This window comes from Triturus cristatus, chromosome 2_1 (genome assembly GCF_964204655.1).
Source record: "Triturus cristatus chromosome 2_1, aTriCri1.1, whole genome shotgun sequence".
Taxonomy (NCBI): domain Eukaryota; kingdom Metazoa; phylum Chordata; class Amphibia; order Caudata; family Salamandridae; genus Triturus; species Triturus cristatus.
Window position 1 is genome coordinate 325,001,211 of NC_140581.1, and position 14,868 is coordinate 325,016,078.

General features: G+C 48.1%; 1 protein-coding gene across 1 annotated transcript in view; it reads left to right on the top strand.

Annotated features, from left to right (window-relative positions):
* Positions 1 to 14,868, top strand: part of MRPS30 (mitochondrial ribosomal protein S30) — a 66,024-nt gene that overhangs the window by 23,209 nt on the left and 27,947 nt on the right. Inside the window, exon 4 of the mRNA XM_085631223.1 lies at positions 12,585 to 12,761. Coding sequence (XP_085487349.1) covers positions 12,585 to 12,761 — 177 coding nt within the window. The remainder of the gene's footprint in view (positions 1 to 12,584; positions 12,762 to 14,868) is intronic.

Sequence of the window (14,868 nt, forward strand, 5' to 3'; positions counted from 1 at the left end):
GATCTTGTATTAGTCGGGAATGGCGGTGTCGATATCTGGCCTGGAGTTGACATTGGTCCAGGTTTCTGTGAGGAAGGCTACATCGGGGGCATGGGTCCCAGATTTCTATGGCGTGCTTGTGTAGGGAGCGCACGTTGCGGAGGATGCAGTTGAGTGGTTTGCAAGCGGTGATGTCTGGTAGGCTGGGGGATGCTGCTGTGTTCCATCGTTGGCTGAAGGTGCAGCGGCAGTGACGACCGGAGATCGGGCCTTGGGTGTTGCTCAACGTCGTAAGCTGGCAGCTGTTGCAGCGTCCGGGGTTGAGAGCATGGAGGGTGCTGGAGTTGTATCGGAGGCGGGTTGGAGGACCAGGGTCCCTGGCCGTGGTAGGGTCGAGTTGCAGAGAGAGGAGTTAGAAAAGAGGAAATAAAGAGAGAAAAGAGCGCAGAGTGTGCAGAGAGAGAACAGAGGGCACAGAAGAGTTGAGTGCTCTCCCACTGGACCGCCAGGGATGAAGTGCAGGCTGGAGCATGCAGGTGGAGGAGGGCCTTGAACACCCAGCAGTGGTCAGCAAAACTGAGAGCTCAGGTGGCAGCACTTAGTGTTGGAGCTGCGTGGGTTAAGCAGTCACACTGACCAGGTCAGTGGTCTAGCTCCCAATGCAAGTGAATGGAGGAACTTGGTTTTGAAAACAGGCTGCAGATGTCAAACCAGAGGATTCACGAAGAACATCAGAGGTAAGTTGGGATGCTGTAGGTTACAGGGACACAGTCAGTCGAGCTCCTCACGGCCCGGGAGGTTCGGGTGCAAGGGTGTCCTTTGACATCAGGTTTGTCCTACCGGAGTCGGTCGGGGGGAGCCTTTGGAATCACACTGCAGGTGTTGTCATGGAGTCCAGGAGGGATCGGCCAAAGCTGGACTCAGGATCGTTGGCGAAACCCCTTCTCGGTCGGTGAGCCACCTGGACACAGGCCGGAGGCGTCTGGTGCAGAGTGGTCAGGAATCATGGGTCTGGAGGGCACCAGAATCCTGTGTGTTTATTTTTTTTATGGACAGTGGCGCTGTCCTCAGAAGTTCTGGTCTTTTTCAAAGGCAGGCAGTCGTGGAGGTTGTTGGCTGCAGGACAGGCGTCATTCTCTTCACAGCGTCTTTGAAGCTGCAGACAGGTCGGTAGGGCTGGAGCCAAGTAAGTGGGTGTCGTCAGTCTTCTCTGCACGGTGTCTTCTTCATCCTTTTTCTTCTTGGGTCCACAGGAACTAGTTTCAGGGTGTGGGGGAGCCACCTAAATAATAGATTTTGGGGAGTTACAGGTGAGTAGCAGGTGTGGACCAAGGAGTTCCTTACCTGGGGTTTGTACACCATTATTCTGCCCTCCTGTGGGAGGGGGCATAGCCCTAGCCCTGATTGGTTAAGTCCCACCATCTTCATATATTGTTGGGGCACATCTGCTCATGCAGATATGCCAGACAACTGAGCTATAGTGCACCCTGCCTTAGAGCTTGCAAGGCCTGCATGAGGGGTGACTTACCTATACCTTAGGCAGCGCTGGTTGGCAAAGCACACAGGTAGTGTGCTTTTTCGACTTTGTCGGTTTTGTCTGCACCTACATCTGGACATGCATGCTGCAATGGCAGTCTTCATGGCATAGGTGAGGGGTCCCTAGGAGACCCTCTTCAGTCCCAATGCCGTAGGTACCCAGGTACCGTTTACTAGGGTCTTAGAGGGGGTCTGAAGGGCCAATTGTGGAACAGTTTTAGGGAAGAAGCACTGGCACAGGGGACCTGGTTGGCAGGGGCCCTGTGCACTACAATCGAAAGCACATAATTTTCCCGTCAAAAAGTGTGTGTCTAACCATGCCAAAAGAGGCACTGTCTCACATTTAGGAATCACTGTGGACATGCTTAGACCTCCGTGCAAAGTTTCCCATGCAGTTGAGTTACCCAGGGTAGGAGTACACACTGACTTACCATGTAGGGAACACTACCGTCCCACCATGCAGTGATGCTTATTATGCAGATAGTCATCTCATATGTGCATTAACACTAATACTGTCTTGTAAATGAGCATTTTGCTGTTAAGCAGACATCAAGTTTTCCTTACTGGCCAGACCGCTTTCATGTCGGTGCTGGGCGAAGCTGTGGACAACCTGCTCATCAGAATAATACTGGAATGCCCACCCTCTCTCACTGCAAATGCACCAAGTGTAAGCTTGTTGCACCTACCTTTTCCAAAGTGCCTGCCTTCAGAGCGGCAGTAGGCTATGGGTGGCATTACGGTGCCCATGTTAAGATTGAGTGGAACAGTAAAAGGTATTGAATAGTGACCATGTAGCATCCTTTTGTAGTCTGTAGAAGTTTGATACACTTAACGCTTGTTATCTCGACACCTTTTCTTTTAATTTTGTCATGCACATATAGCCTTTTTTATAATTATTGGAGAAGCTCCCACTTCAAAAATACTTGATCAGTATACAGTATTTTCACAGGTGGGATCATCTACCCCTAACATGGGCATGGTTTTGTTAATAGCATTTTCACGTTCTAGTGTGATCTCTAGCCTGTCATACTATCTCTTTGGAGTGAGAGAAATTTTGGCTACACAGTGGTATGTATCACTCACTTTACTGCTGGTCTGTGCGTGAACCGCTTCCCTGTGTATAGCTCATCTCTGGGCCCCTAGCCCCATTCTTCCTACCGGTAGTCGATGTCCCTCCGCAGTAACCTCCCAGTGTGAATTTACTTCTCGTTGATTAAGCTGGTGGCATCTAATGACCTCACCAAAAGCAATCCAGATGCTTGCCCACATGCATCCTAAGACTCATTTCCACTTACCTTGCCTTAGGCAGCCATGACTACTCCAGAAACAAGAGAACTGTCACGTAGAAAAGCAGGTTGTTGTTAAATAGCACGCATGCCAGAGGGTAAATTAGATCATTTGGCAATAGGATTTCTTGACTTAAGATGTCTAGACCAAAAGTAGCAGCAATTGAGGCAAGTAGGAGGGTAGTAGAGATGAAGGGGATAGCTAATTGGAACAAGGGCGTTTTTAGGTCTCGCTAGAGCCAGCGCATGCGCAGGTCTGGTGAGACATTTAGTAAGGGGCTTTTCAAAGTGCTACCTTTGCGTGCCACCAGCTCCTCTCTCCTCTCTCCTCTCTCCTCTCTCCTCTCTCCTCTCTCCTCTCTCCTCTCTCCTCTCTCCTCTCTCCTCTCTCCTCTCTCCTCTCTCCTCTCTCCTCTCTTCTCTCTCCTCTCTCCTCTCTCCTCTTCTCCTCTCTCCTCTTCTCCTCTCTCCTCTTCTCCTCTCTCCTCTTCTCCTCTCTCCTCTTCCCCTCTTCTCCCCTTCTCCTCTCTCCTCTTCTCTCCTCCCCTTCTCCTCTTCTCTCTCCTCTCCTCTCCTCTCCTCTCCTCTCCTCTCCTCTCCTCTCCTCTCCTCTCCTCTCCTCTCCTCTCCTCTCCTCTCCTCTCCTCTCCTCTCCTCTCCTCTCCTCTCCTCTCCTCTCCTCTCCTCTCCTCTCCTCTCCTCTCCTCTCCTCTCCTCTCCTCTCCTCTCCTCTCCTCTCCTCTCCTCTCCTCTCCTCTCCTCTCCTCTCCTCTCCTCTCCTCTCCTCTCCTCTCCTCTCCTCTCCTCTCCTCTCCTCTCCTCTCCTCTCCTCTCCTCTCCTCTCCTCTCCTCTCCTCTCCTCTCCTCTCCTCTCCTCTCCTCTCCTCTCCTCTCCTCTCCTCTCCTCTCCTCTCCTCTCCTCTCCTCTCCTCTCCTCTCCTCTCCTCTCCTCTCCTCTCCTCTCCTCTCCTCTCCTCTCCTCTCCTCTCCTCTCCTCTCCTCTCCTCTCCTCTCCTCTGTTTTATGAACCGTTCGTACCTGCCTGGTAAATTCTCCACCGTTTAAAAACACTTCTCTTTCCAACCCATTGGCCCGTACAGTGTAGCCTACTACCGTCTGAACACAAAGCCATCTAATCTAAGGAGCGGACGAGGCCTGGGCACGTTGAAGGCGTTTCATTTCTACCAGTTGCATTTACGGTAGTTATGGAGGCTGAGTTTAGTAAATGCCAATAACAAGCGGGCGCAAGAAAATTCAAGCGCACTGCATCATAGTCTTTGCTTCCGCTGTCTGGAGTTTTCATCTTTGCTGCACCCGACGAAAGGGGATCCGTTGCTGTGAAAGTTGTAGAGGTGGCTTGGCAAGGTGATGAAGGGGTTGCGATTCGATTTTCCAGGGTTGCTTTTGCGTTCGTTGCCTTTCCGCCACACTCTTTCATTAACGGCTGAGATGTGCGCGCTTGTTAGGTCTCGCCTGAGCCAGCGCTTTAGCACTGCTCTGGCGAGAGCTTTAGTAAACAGGGGATTTGGAAGTGCAAACTAGTGCTTTTCAGGCCTCCAAATACAGTGCATGTGCGCCGGCCGCGCGCACCATTTGTCAGCCTGCCTGATCACTTTTGCGGCCGCTTTGATGTTCTCATTGAGCTGCGCGGCCACTGAGCACATCAAAGCGGCCGCGAAAGTGATCACCATTTTCCACCCCCTCCCTTGGCAGCTCGGATTTGTAGCTCAGCACGCTTGTAATAAAGCGGTGGGGTTTTTTGGCTCTTCATGGCCCAGCGTCACAGGTGGCTTGTTTAGGACTGGTGCCCTGGTTGGCCCCATGACCCCCATTGCACTTCACGTTTTGTGCGTGCCAAAGGCAGAGTTGGCTAAGAATCCACACTTGGCTACAACTTCAGTATGTGCCACCGACATAGTTCTACCCCGTGAGCAACGTCACTGAGCGCTGGCTTCCAAGGCTGCCGTGAATAATTGGTTCGGTATTCTGGAGAGTAGTTTTGTTTTGAAGGTTCGGATGTTGTCATCTAACTTCTGACATCTATCTACATCACTTAGTCAGTCAGAGTGAGTAATGATTATTAGCCTGTTGACATTTCTCCGGGAGGTATTACATATCCACGGAGTGTGGTTAGAATTGAGTGCATGGATATGCGCGAGCATGCGCGATCTGGACGGCCTACACCCATTCATACTTTGTACGTGCAAAGCGCCTGTTGAGTCACTGACCAGCTCTTCATGAAAAACAGCGTTGACATTATTGCTTGGGCAACCATTGTGTTCCATTTGTTCTGTGAGTCTCCGGTGACGTAACAGGCAGGCTTTTGGAAATTAAGCTTTTTCAAATAGAGCTGTATTATTCTCCCATCCAGCAGATTTCCTGCAGCAGAGCATTGACAGTTGGCAACCGGAACTCGATGAAACATTCAGAGGATGGGAAAGAGGGCTCGTGTCAACGGGGCTTCCTGCCACCAGATCCATGTGGGTTGGCTGCACATCACCATTGGGAACCACTGAGAATGCGTTTACCGCAGTATTGGAACAGACACGATGCTGTCGATCAGGATTCAGATGTCTAAACCCCACAGACCATCTTTCCCTCAGTTTTGGTCTATAAAGTTGCGGAGTCCTCTGCAGCCTAATTCTGTCCTGATTAGGGTTACCACCTGGCCGTTTATTACCGACATGACTGGTATTTTAATGTCCCTGCCGGTGCAAAAATAATAACAAGCATTGGCATAGCCAATAGGTCTCGCCTTTGGGTCCTTATGTGTTTAGCCATGCAGTTGATGTTGTTGCACCAAGGTTATTGTGCTGGATAACTAAACACTTATAAGGTCCCAAAAGCGAGACCTATTGCCTATGCCAATGCTTGATTTTCTTGTGGCTTTTTGTTTGTGTTACAGTGCCCTAGCAACTGGCACTCTCTACCAACACTGCCCCGTACGTGTCAGACAGCTCCAGCAGAGTGGGTGGCCACTTCTGTGAAACGTAGGCGCGGTTTACTTTTTTTTATCTCCGAAATTTCAGCCGTTAATTGATCCATTATTTGGAAACCGCCATTTCACTCGCAATATGACCATTTTCCACCCAAACCTCAATGCAGCCGTTTTCACACATATATTAAACCAAAAGTTTATTACCCATGCTAGCGGTGATGGCTTTGCGAACAGGCTAATACATACGTGACGATTCTGATACAGGTCATCAAGCCATCACTTCATCTAGCGAGCAGTGTGTAGGGTTGCCCCCGGGCCGATTTCTACAGCCACCGTCGGAATTTTAACGTCTTGGAAGGTACAAAAAAAAGCAAAATCACCTAAAGCCGGTATTTTCCCCATTGCCTGTACATACTTCAAACAGCAAACATGACTAGAACGCACTTTTAAATGTGTTTTACAGAGGTGCTAGTGGTCCGGGGCTAATAAAGGAAACGAAGGCTGTAAAGTGATGCTATTAATAAATATATACGATTTTGTTTAAAGTCCCATTCAGTATCATGCCCGGGCCTTTACAGACTCCTAACCCGACAACAAGTGGCCGGTATGTTTCTCTTGGGAACGTGGCAACCCTGGCAGTGTGGTATGTTTCAGGTGCAGGTGAGAGGTCTGAGTTTTCTGCAGTTATCAATGGAACTCATTTAAAAAGCGGATTTCTACAGGCAGGCGCCATAGCCCACTGAGCTACCTTGCCATGAAGCACCACATCCTCCTGCCCCGCTGGCTGGCCCGGGATCAAAACCGGCCTGGTGTTAAGGGGGCGAGGCACAAATCCTGGGCCCACAGCAGAAGTGCCAGAGTATCCTGCATCCTCCACCTCGGGGGCGGGGGCGCTCGCTGTCTGTGCAGGGTGGCAGCTGGGGATAATACTTTTTTTCATTAAAATACACGGGCCTCGCACGGCCCCACCTTCCCCCTAACAACGAGCCTGCTGCCGGTGCTTCCTGTGCTGATTGGACAGGTTAACCTTCCCACCCTCTGCACCCTTGCCTTCTGATGCCGCCTTGAAGGTGGTATGGCTTTGCTCCTGCTTGCATTCTAAGCTCTGCTCTCAGCCTCACAGATTACCCGTGTTGACTTTACTCCAGCCCCCCTCCTGTTAGCTATGTTGACCACCTCCCTCGTCCTTCCTCCTCTCCCTTTTCTGTGCACATAGTATTTTGTTTGAATTATTTTTAATAAATGTAACTTTTTTTTATTAGAAAACACAAGCCTCTCGCCATCCCACCTTCCCCAGCCTGTTTCATTTATTAATAGATTACAGTTAAAACCAGGGCTGAGTCACTGCTCTAAAGAAGCACACCGCATAGTCATAAACTGCCAAGATGACATCAGACAGCAACGCCTCCTCCAACCGAGGACTGAAGTGTTGGGAGTAGTAAAATCATCCACTTCTGCTGCTCTATTCCAATGTAACCTGCGCGCTCTGCAGGGGTGCTCCTAAGGCGTAACGGAGACACTCGTGCAACCTATGCCGAGCACACTGCTGGATACCCCTATGGCCACGGTCCAGGAGAAAGCAGTGGCTCTAAGTTTCTGCCCCTGGTAGGCAACGCGGTGCATAGCTTTCCATGCCTATTTACTGCAGCTAAAGTGCGTGCTACATTAGAAATAGAGAGAGTGTTGCTGATCCTCGTTTGTAATACCTCTTTTAAAACTGAAAGGGCGCGCACTTTCTAGAGTCTGTTTTTGTTCTACATTTTTCACAGCATAGGGTTGTCTAGTGGGCATTAGTAAAGCTCAATGGTCTCGTAAACGTCCCAAACGTACACCTCTCTGCTGTCATGACTGCAATCGGTTTATGTATGGAGCAGGTTTAATTTTTCAGCATAAGCCAATAGGTCTCGCCTTTGGGACCTTATAAGTGTTTAGTTATCCAGCACAATATCCTTGGTGCAACAGCATCAACTGTTGCATGGCTAAACACTTGCAAGGTCCCAAAGCCGAGATCTATTGGTTATGCCAATGCTTGTTTGAGATGTAGCATTGCAGCTTATTCTGAAACCTGAAAGGTTCTTTAGTGAGGTTTACGAAGTCTATGCACAGCAACAATCTCCAGTGTCTGTAGAATGGAATCTGTGGTCTTTGAAGGGTGTGACCATTGCTTTAGGCTTTTGTATGAATAGGAATATCCGACCAATCTCTTTTGATGATGGTATTGGTACCGGAGTATCAGACTTGGTCCAAACTTTCTTGCCTTGTATCGCCTTTGGGGGGGAGGAGGGGGGGGTCTGTGTTTGTCTGGGACTAAGTGGATTAATAAATAGGTTGGTTGGTTGATGGTGATATGGATGACTGCCAATCAGCCACTCTTCCATCCAGTGATGTGGATGAATAGGCTTGTGAAGGGGTGTGCATGCAGATTCATAAGTGGTTGTATAGGACAAATGATGTATTTTGTATGGCTTAAGTACTACCTGAATGTGTGTAATTTATTGGTGTTGGTTTGATATTGGAAATCGAAAGGGTGAAAAAGTAGGGAGGGTTGAGTCATTTGGATTTGTGGCGAGTAGGTGGTAGACTGCAATGTAGTGTGACTCACGTTTGTGAATAGGTAAGTGGGTTACGAGCTAACAGGTGGCTGAATGAGTGGGTCCATGTCTACATGCGCATGTGGGAAAGAAAGGGATGAAAATGTGTATCAATTTACTTCTGCCTAGAGCAGTGTATTCAAAGCACTGCTGTAGGAAGCTGGCTCGGTATATAATGTACCAAAGTAAGTTATTGTGTGCACAGTGTCCAGTGGAACTCCAAAGGTAGGCAGAGGTAAAGTTAGATAGAACCTTACTCTCGATTTGTGGTAGTGTGGTCGAGCAGTAATGCAGTATCAGAGGGCAGTGTTGAGCATTTGTTGTGCGGACTCAGTCAGCAAATGAATTCTCACATTCAAAGCCTGAACTTTGGACCAATTTTTTTTGTAGGAAAATATTCTTTTAGTTATTTCAGTTTCTAGAACGAAGCATGCCTGGCACAGTTGAGCAATGAACACTTCACAGTAGTAATACAGTTTGTAAACAGTTTGAGTTGAAATTGTGTATGCACTTTGTTCTGACTTACAGTATGGTATCGGAGAAATGCAATACTTCATAAATATAGTACATAGACTTGAATGGGCTTTTCAGTAAAATTACAGGTAAGTTACTTTTGAGATTACATTTCTTACCCAGAGTAGTATACCTGGATACCACTCTGGGACATTTCCTGCAAACAGGTAAGTAAAATCATTTTTGTTAGTGCAATTTTAAAGAATTTCTTTAGGTTTTCAAACTTCACACTTAGAAACTTTTCCAAGAAAAACAGTCAATGTTATCCTACGGAGGAAAATAGTGTTATCGGTTTTGAGGTAAGTATTTGGTAGTGGGAGTTGAGGTTCTGGGGGTAGACTCGGGGGTCCCCCAGGGTCAAAGATTCACTCTAGTTACACCCTCAGCGGCACTAGGGTGGTCGGGTGCAGAGTGCTGAGGCCCAATGTTATCCAGTGCGGGATAGGGGGCTTATGGTTTGTTGCTGCTGGCAAGCAGGCCACTTGGTTGTGGGAGCAAAGCACCTGGACTTCAGCTCGGGTCAAATTGGGAAATAAAGTAGCACTGAATGTGCACCCTCAGCGTCACTAGGGCGGCTGGGTGCAGGGTGCTTTTTCGACGTCGGGCACCCTGTTTGCAATGGGGAACCTCCTGTTTCCAAAGGCACTGCAGCCTTGGGGACGAAGTTCTTCTGGGTGCGACCACCACTTCAAGAGGTAATTTGGGATGTCCGGGGTTGGCTAGGCATCGTTGGTTTTGGCACCCAAGGCCATGGGGCATCGGGTGCAGGGGTGCCTTTTGGGGTCGGATCTTCTTACCAGCTCCTGGTTGCGGTTGGGAGGACACTCCGGATTTACGCAGTAGGTTTTGGCTTGAGGCCGGTCAGGGGTCGCCGGATCTCCGGTCAGGATCGCCGGGGTGACCTCCTTGTGGTGTTTGCACCAGCCGTCCTCGACCCGAGCTCGAGTAGGCAGAGTCGGGCGGATTTGCGGTGTCTTGCCGGAGCCAGTGGTTGCAGATGAACAAATCCGGTGTTCACGAGAGATGCAGTGTTTGGGGTTGAAGGCTGGCAGGTCCTCCGGGGTTTTTGAGGTTGCTGGCTGCAGGACACCCTGGGATTTCTCAGAAGCCGGTTCGAGGTGGAGACAGGCCGGTAGGGCTGGGGCCAAGTCAGTGGGCGTCTTCCTCTTGTTAGCTGCTGCACGGCTGTTCGGTCCTTCTTCTCCTTGTAGTTACTCCTTGTAGTTTCTTCTTGTCTGAGGAAGCAAGGTTCAGGGGTGCCCCTAAATACTATATTTAGGGGTGATACAGGTAGGTAAAAGGCAGAAACCAATGGGTCCCTTCCTTTGGGGTGGGTACAGTCATAATTTTACACCTCCTATTATGCCACCTTCCAGTGGGTGGGTGGGTGGCATGAGCCTGTCCCTGGTTGACTCAGTCCGCCCCCCCCATCTGCAAGATGGCAGTAACTGAGAGTTGTGCTTTGCCTCGCCTCCCCCACCTGAGTGGTGGAGTTGGCAGAGGTGAGCACATCTCTCTTCCTCACTTGTTTTTCCCACCGGTTCTCCCGCCCAAAGTGGGGGTCAGAACCAGTGGGGACCAGTAGCTGAAAGCAGCAGGTGGCCTGGGGAAGCACACAAAGGCGGCAAGCCTTTGAAGCTTCCCCCTCTTGAACCCTGCCCATCCAGGGGGAGGAGGCTTGGCACCTCGTCCCAGGATGTGCATTGTTTCATGCCCCAGAGAGCATCAGGCTCTCGACCCAGGGGTCCAGAAACATGTCTGGTGGTGGCAGCTGGAAGCAGCCACTCAGCCTGGACACTTGTGGTAGGTTAGTTTTCAGGGGGCATCTCTAAGATGCCCTCTGTGTTCATTTTTCATTAAATCCCACACTGGCATCAGGGTGGGTTTAATGTGCTGAGACGTTTGATACCAAACTTCAGTTTTCAGTGTAGCCATTATGGTGCGGTGGAGTTCGTAATGACAAACTCCCAGCACCATATACTCGTAATGGCAGCACTGCACTTACAATGTCTAAGAATGGCCTTAGACACTGTAGGGGTACAGGGCTCATACACCTGTACCCTCACCACTGGTATAGTGCACCCTGCTAGAGCAGTGGCTGATCTATGCCAGAGCAGTGGGTTGTAGGCATGGCACACAGATGTGTGCCATGTCAACTCTTCGCCTTGTTCTGCACCAAAACATGCAGTGTGTGTGTATAAGGGTACAGGACCTCCAAGGGTGGCACAATAAGTGCTGCAGCCCATAGAGGCCTTCTCTGGTCACAGTGCCCTGAGTACCTGTGGTAACATTTACCAGGGGCTGACCTGTGGCCAGCAATGCCAATTGGGTTTATGCTTCAATGCAGTTTTAGGGAAACAACATAGGCCCTGGGTACCTGATTAGCAGGGCAAACTCAGTCCAAGCACATCAGCAATTCAGCAAAAAGTGGGGGCAACCATGCAGAAAGAGGGCACTTTCCCACAACTGCTGCTACAGGAACTGTGTTAAGCAGTAAAAGGGGTCACAGGGATAGCAGAGCCAATACCCCCACTACGGCAGACAGCACCCTGCATTTGAAAGCTTTGTTGGTTCGTTCATGCTATTTTGTATTTTTCTGAAAAACAAACTATAACTTGCCAAGGCTCTTTGTTTTGGCTCTATGAAAGCAGTATTGCTGTGGATAGGAAGGCAGGATTTAACTACACACCGAGAAACACGAGGCTACACAACAAAGGGCTTTACCTGGCAAAAATACAAGACACCGGTTTATGGGGGGGCGGGGGGGGGGGGGGGGGGGAGTAAATGATATACAAGGAATCCGATGGAGGGAGCAGAATGTTACAAGACGAGTAGTTTTCAAATGATTTGGTAGACACTACCCCAGCACCTAACACTAAGCTATATTGCTCTCCCACCTTTGTGTACGACGTGTGCTATACTTGATGTTGCCCCTCCCATGGAATATGGGTAGAAGGCATGAACCCAAGACACATTGTTACTTTACCTACCTTCACTTTCTGGAGTTGGCCTGCATCCTGTGCTGCCGGTTAGCAGGCGGGCAGTGGAATCTTAAATATGTATCATGCCACCGGAGTCAGCCATGTTGCACTAGATTTTCCCCCCTCTGCTAACTGTCTGGGGCACCATGTCCAGGCAGCACCACCATCACAGACCCACGATAGTCTAAGAAGTTGAGAAAAAAACTAAATGGGAGAAATGTTCCAGCTCTAACAAGAGGGAAGGGAATAATGCATTGTTTAGTCCAGGTAGTACGTAAACGTGAAGCTTCTTATGAATGACTTGGAGTTAGGCTCGTTTTCATGTAATGTCATTTGCGAAAAGTTCATTTTGTGGTACTGTAGTTATAGATCCAGTGCCCCACACGAGACCCCCCCCCCCCCCCCCCCCCTTAACACCACTTGCAATCCCCCCCCACCCCCCTTTCCTCTCAGTCTGAAGGGCTCATTTGGATGCGGTGACGGCAGGGATTCTTGGGCGGTGGATGCCGCCGAACTTGGTGCGAAATGATGTTATAATTTATCTTGTCGGCTCCGGATTTCTCAAGCTCTTTCATACCCACTCCTGACTCTGAACGAAGACGTTGCCGTGTTATTTGCACATTCCAAAGGCTATCCTAGGAGGGATCATTGTAAGAATTAAAAAGTTATAAGAAATGCAATGCTTTGGTGTACCTTTCATTTAATTATAAATGAAAAAGAAATACGTACTCTTGAAAAAATACTTCATATCTTGTTACAGGCTCGAAGATCGAGGATCCTTGCTGCTATGGGCACACGCAGTTTCATTTGCAGACTGACAAAATGAAGCGGGATAGACTGCTGGCAGCCAGCCTCCCTGAGCAGATTGAAGCGCGCTTAAGAGCTCATGCTGTTGCAAGTCTCTTTGCATGGACAGGGGCACAAGCCATGTATCAAGGTTGGTTTCGGTTTACTGGTTGGTTTTGTATTTCCGTGAATTCATATAAACATTTTGTACCTCTTCTATTATGTAAATGAATGGTTTTTCAGTTTCTCATGCATAATTTCTGCAGGAAAAAGGAGTAACCTAAGTTGTATGCAGAAGTAAAATATTACGTTACAAGGCTGTAGGAGTGTCTTAAGCTTTTAGCTATTAAGTTGGATATACATACGTATTACAGACACACAGATGTTTTTTGGTCTCTAGTAATAGAATTTGCAGATTTTTTTTTGTTTTTTGACACTGCAGCTTACCAACGAGTCGGTGCGGCTTTTTTGTGTGCTGAAATTAACGAGACTACTGCGAATCTTTCTAACCACTCGAAATTCAATGGGCTTGACTTCTTGCCCCCCATCTCCTAAATGCCACTCAATAATTTTGCCCTATAATTCCCCAAGATTTGACCGTTAGAGCTGTATACACCACTTTGGAATATCACTAGCATATGCATATCGCACCCCCCCCCCCCCCCTCCCATTTGACCGTATTCCGTTCTCTGCGCCGCAAAGATTGAACCGCACAGCTTAATGCACGTTTGATGTCAACACTGTGTAGTTTTTGTATCACTCACAAACAGTATGTACTGCTTTAGCCAGTTCACGAGGTGTATGTTGCTGGTATCTACACCTTCCCGCCCATTTGTGCTTTGCAAATGAATGTGAAAATACATCTTCAACCAGACAGAGTACTATTTGAGAAATGCATATAGTCTAACAAGCTGCACTGGTCAACAGTATTAAGTGTCCTGTGGCAGTCACCCCAGCCACGTGTCAGTTTTACCTCTTCTACAGTTTCCTCCAGACATTTTAATATTTTTGTAACCCTTTTTTGATGCAGAATCTCATAAAGATGTGAGATGATCAGATGCAGGGTACTTTGTCTCCGTCGGTTGGTTTTCTAGAGACAAAATAAACAGAGGTAACTGTTCTAAAAAATTAGGCAATTTTGTTTTATCACTGGGCTCGAGATTCCTTCTTGTGCTGAAGCCCTGGTGCTTTTAAGCAATTTGGTTATTCTAAGTAAGTTAGGCACCGTCTAAGGAAATGTATCTACTAATGAAAGGGTTTAATACTGTAATTGTCTGCGGCATAATACATCTTGGTTAGATGATTGTGCCAAGATTCAGGAATCCGGTACGGACACTCAAGGATGGCCCACATTTACTAAGGCAGCAAGTGCCCAAACCCTCAAAGTTTTCCTTTACTGCACATTCCAAAATTGTGCATGTTGTGGCTCGGCAAGTCTTTACTTAGGTTTAATAAGGGTCTTGTATTACTGAGATACATTTATATACTGTTCAGGCTTTTCTGAGATATTGACAACTAGCAATTGTCTCCAGTGTTTACAGATGCCTTCTGTCGGCACTCGGAGGCATTCACGGTATTACAGTTGCCATTCTCATTCTAAGGATACTGTTGGTGTGTTCAATTTTATCCATAAAGTGCTTGATGATGTCTGCAAATTGGGCCAGAGTATAACCTTTAGCCTGTGTCCCAATGTTGTGACTCAGTATACGTCATACCTAATCATTCGCCTAGAGTAATTTTGTTTTATTTTAAGCATGAAGCATTTTGCAACCCTAAGTTTCGGTGGTTGAGAAGACTTTGTAGTCCTTTGGGATGTGCTCAATGATGTATCCAGGTGTTCGCAAATGACCTTTTTGCATGATTACCGGCTTTTTTTCGGAATGATGTTGCTGGTGTTTGACTCTGTGCACTGGAATGCATATGTTTTGACCGCTAAAATGTGGTAAGATTGGTTAACTCCTCACTGGCATATTTACTTTTCCTATATGGCCATAGTATATGGTGCGGAAATGCACCCATGGACTGCAGCACTTAATGTGCCATCCACTACTATGACAGAGAAAACCTGGCATTAGGCCTACAAATGTAGCCTGACTGCTGCATTTTAAACCTGCAGCCTGACCTGTCAACGTAACAAAATTTTACAGGAAATGACCTCCCTTTTAAATATGAATAATTCACCCCTATCTCTACCTTTTAGCCCACAAGGTAGGGTGCACAGTATTAACAAGCATTTACAATGCAATGGTCTCGGCATT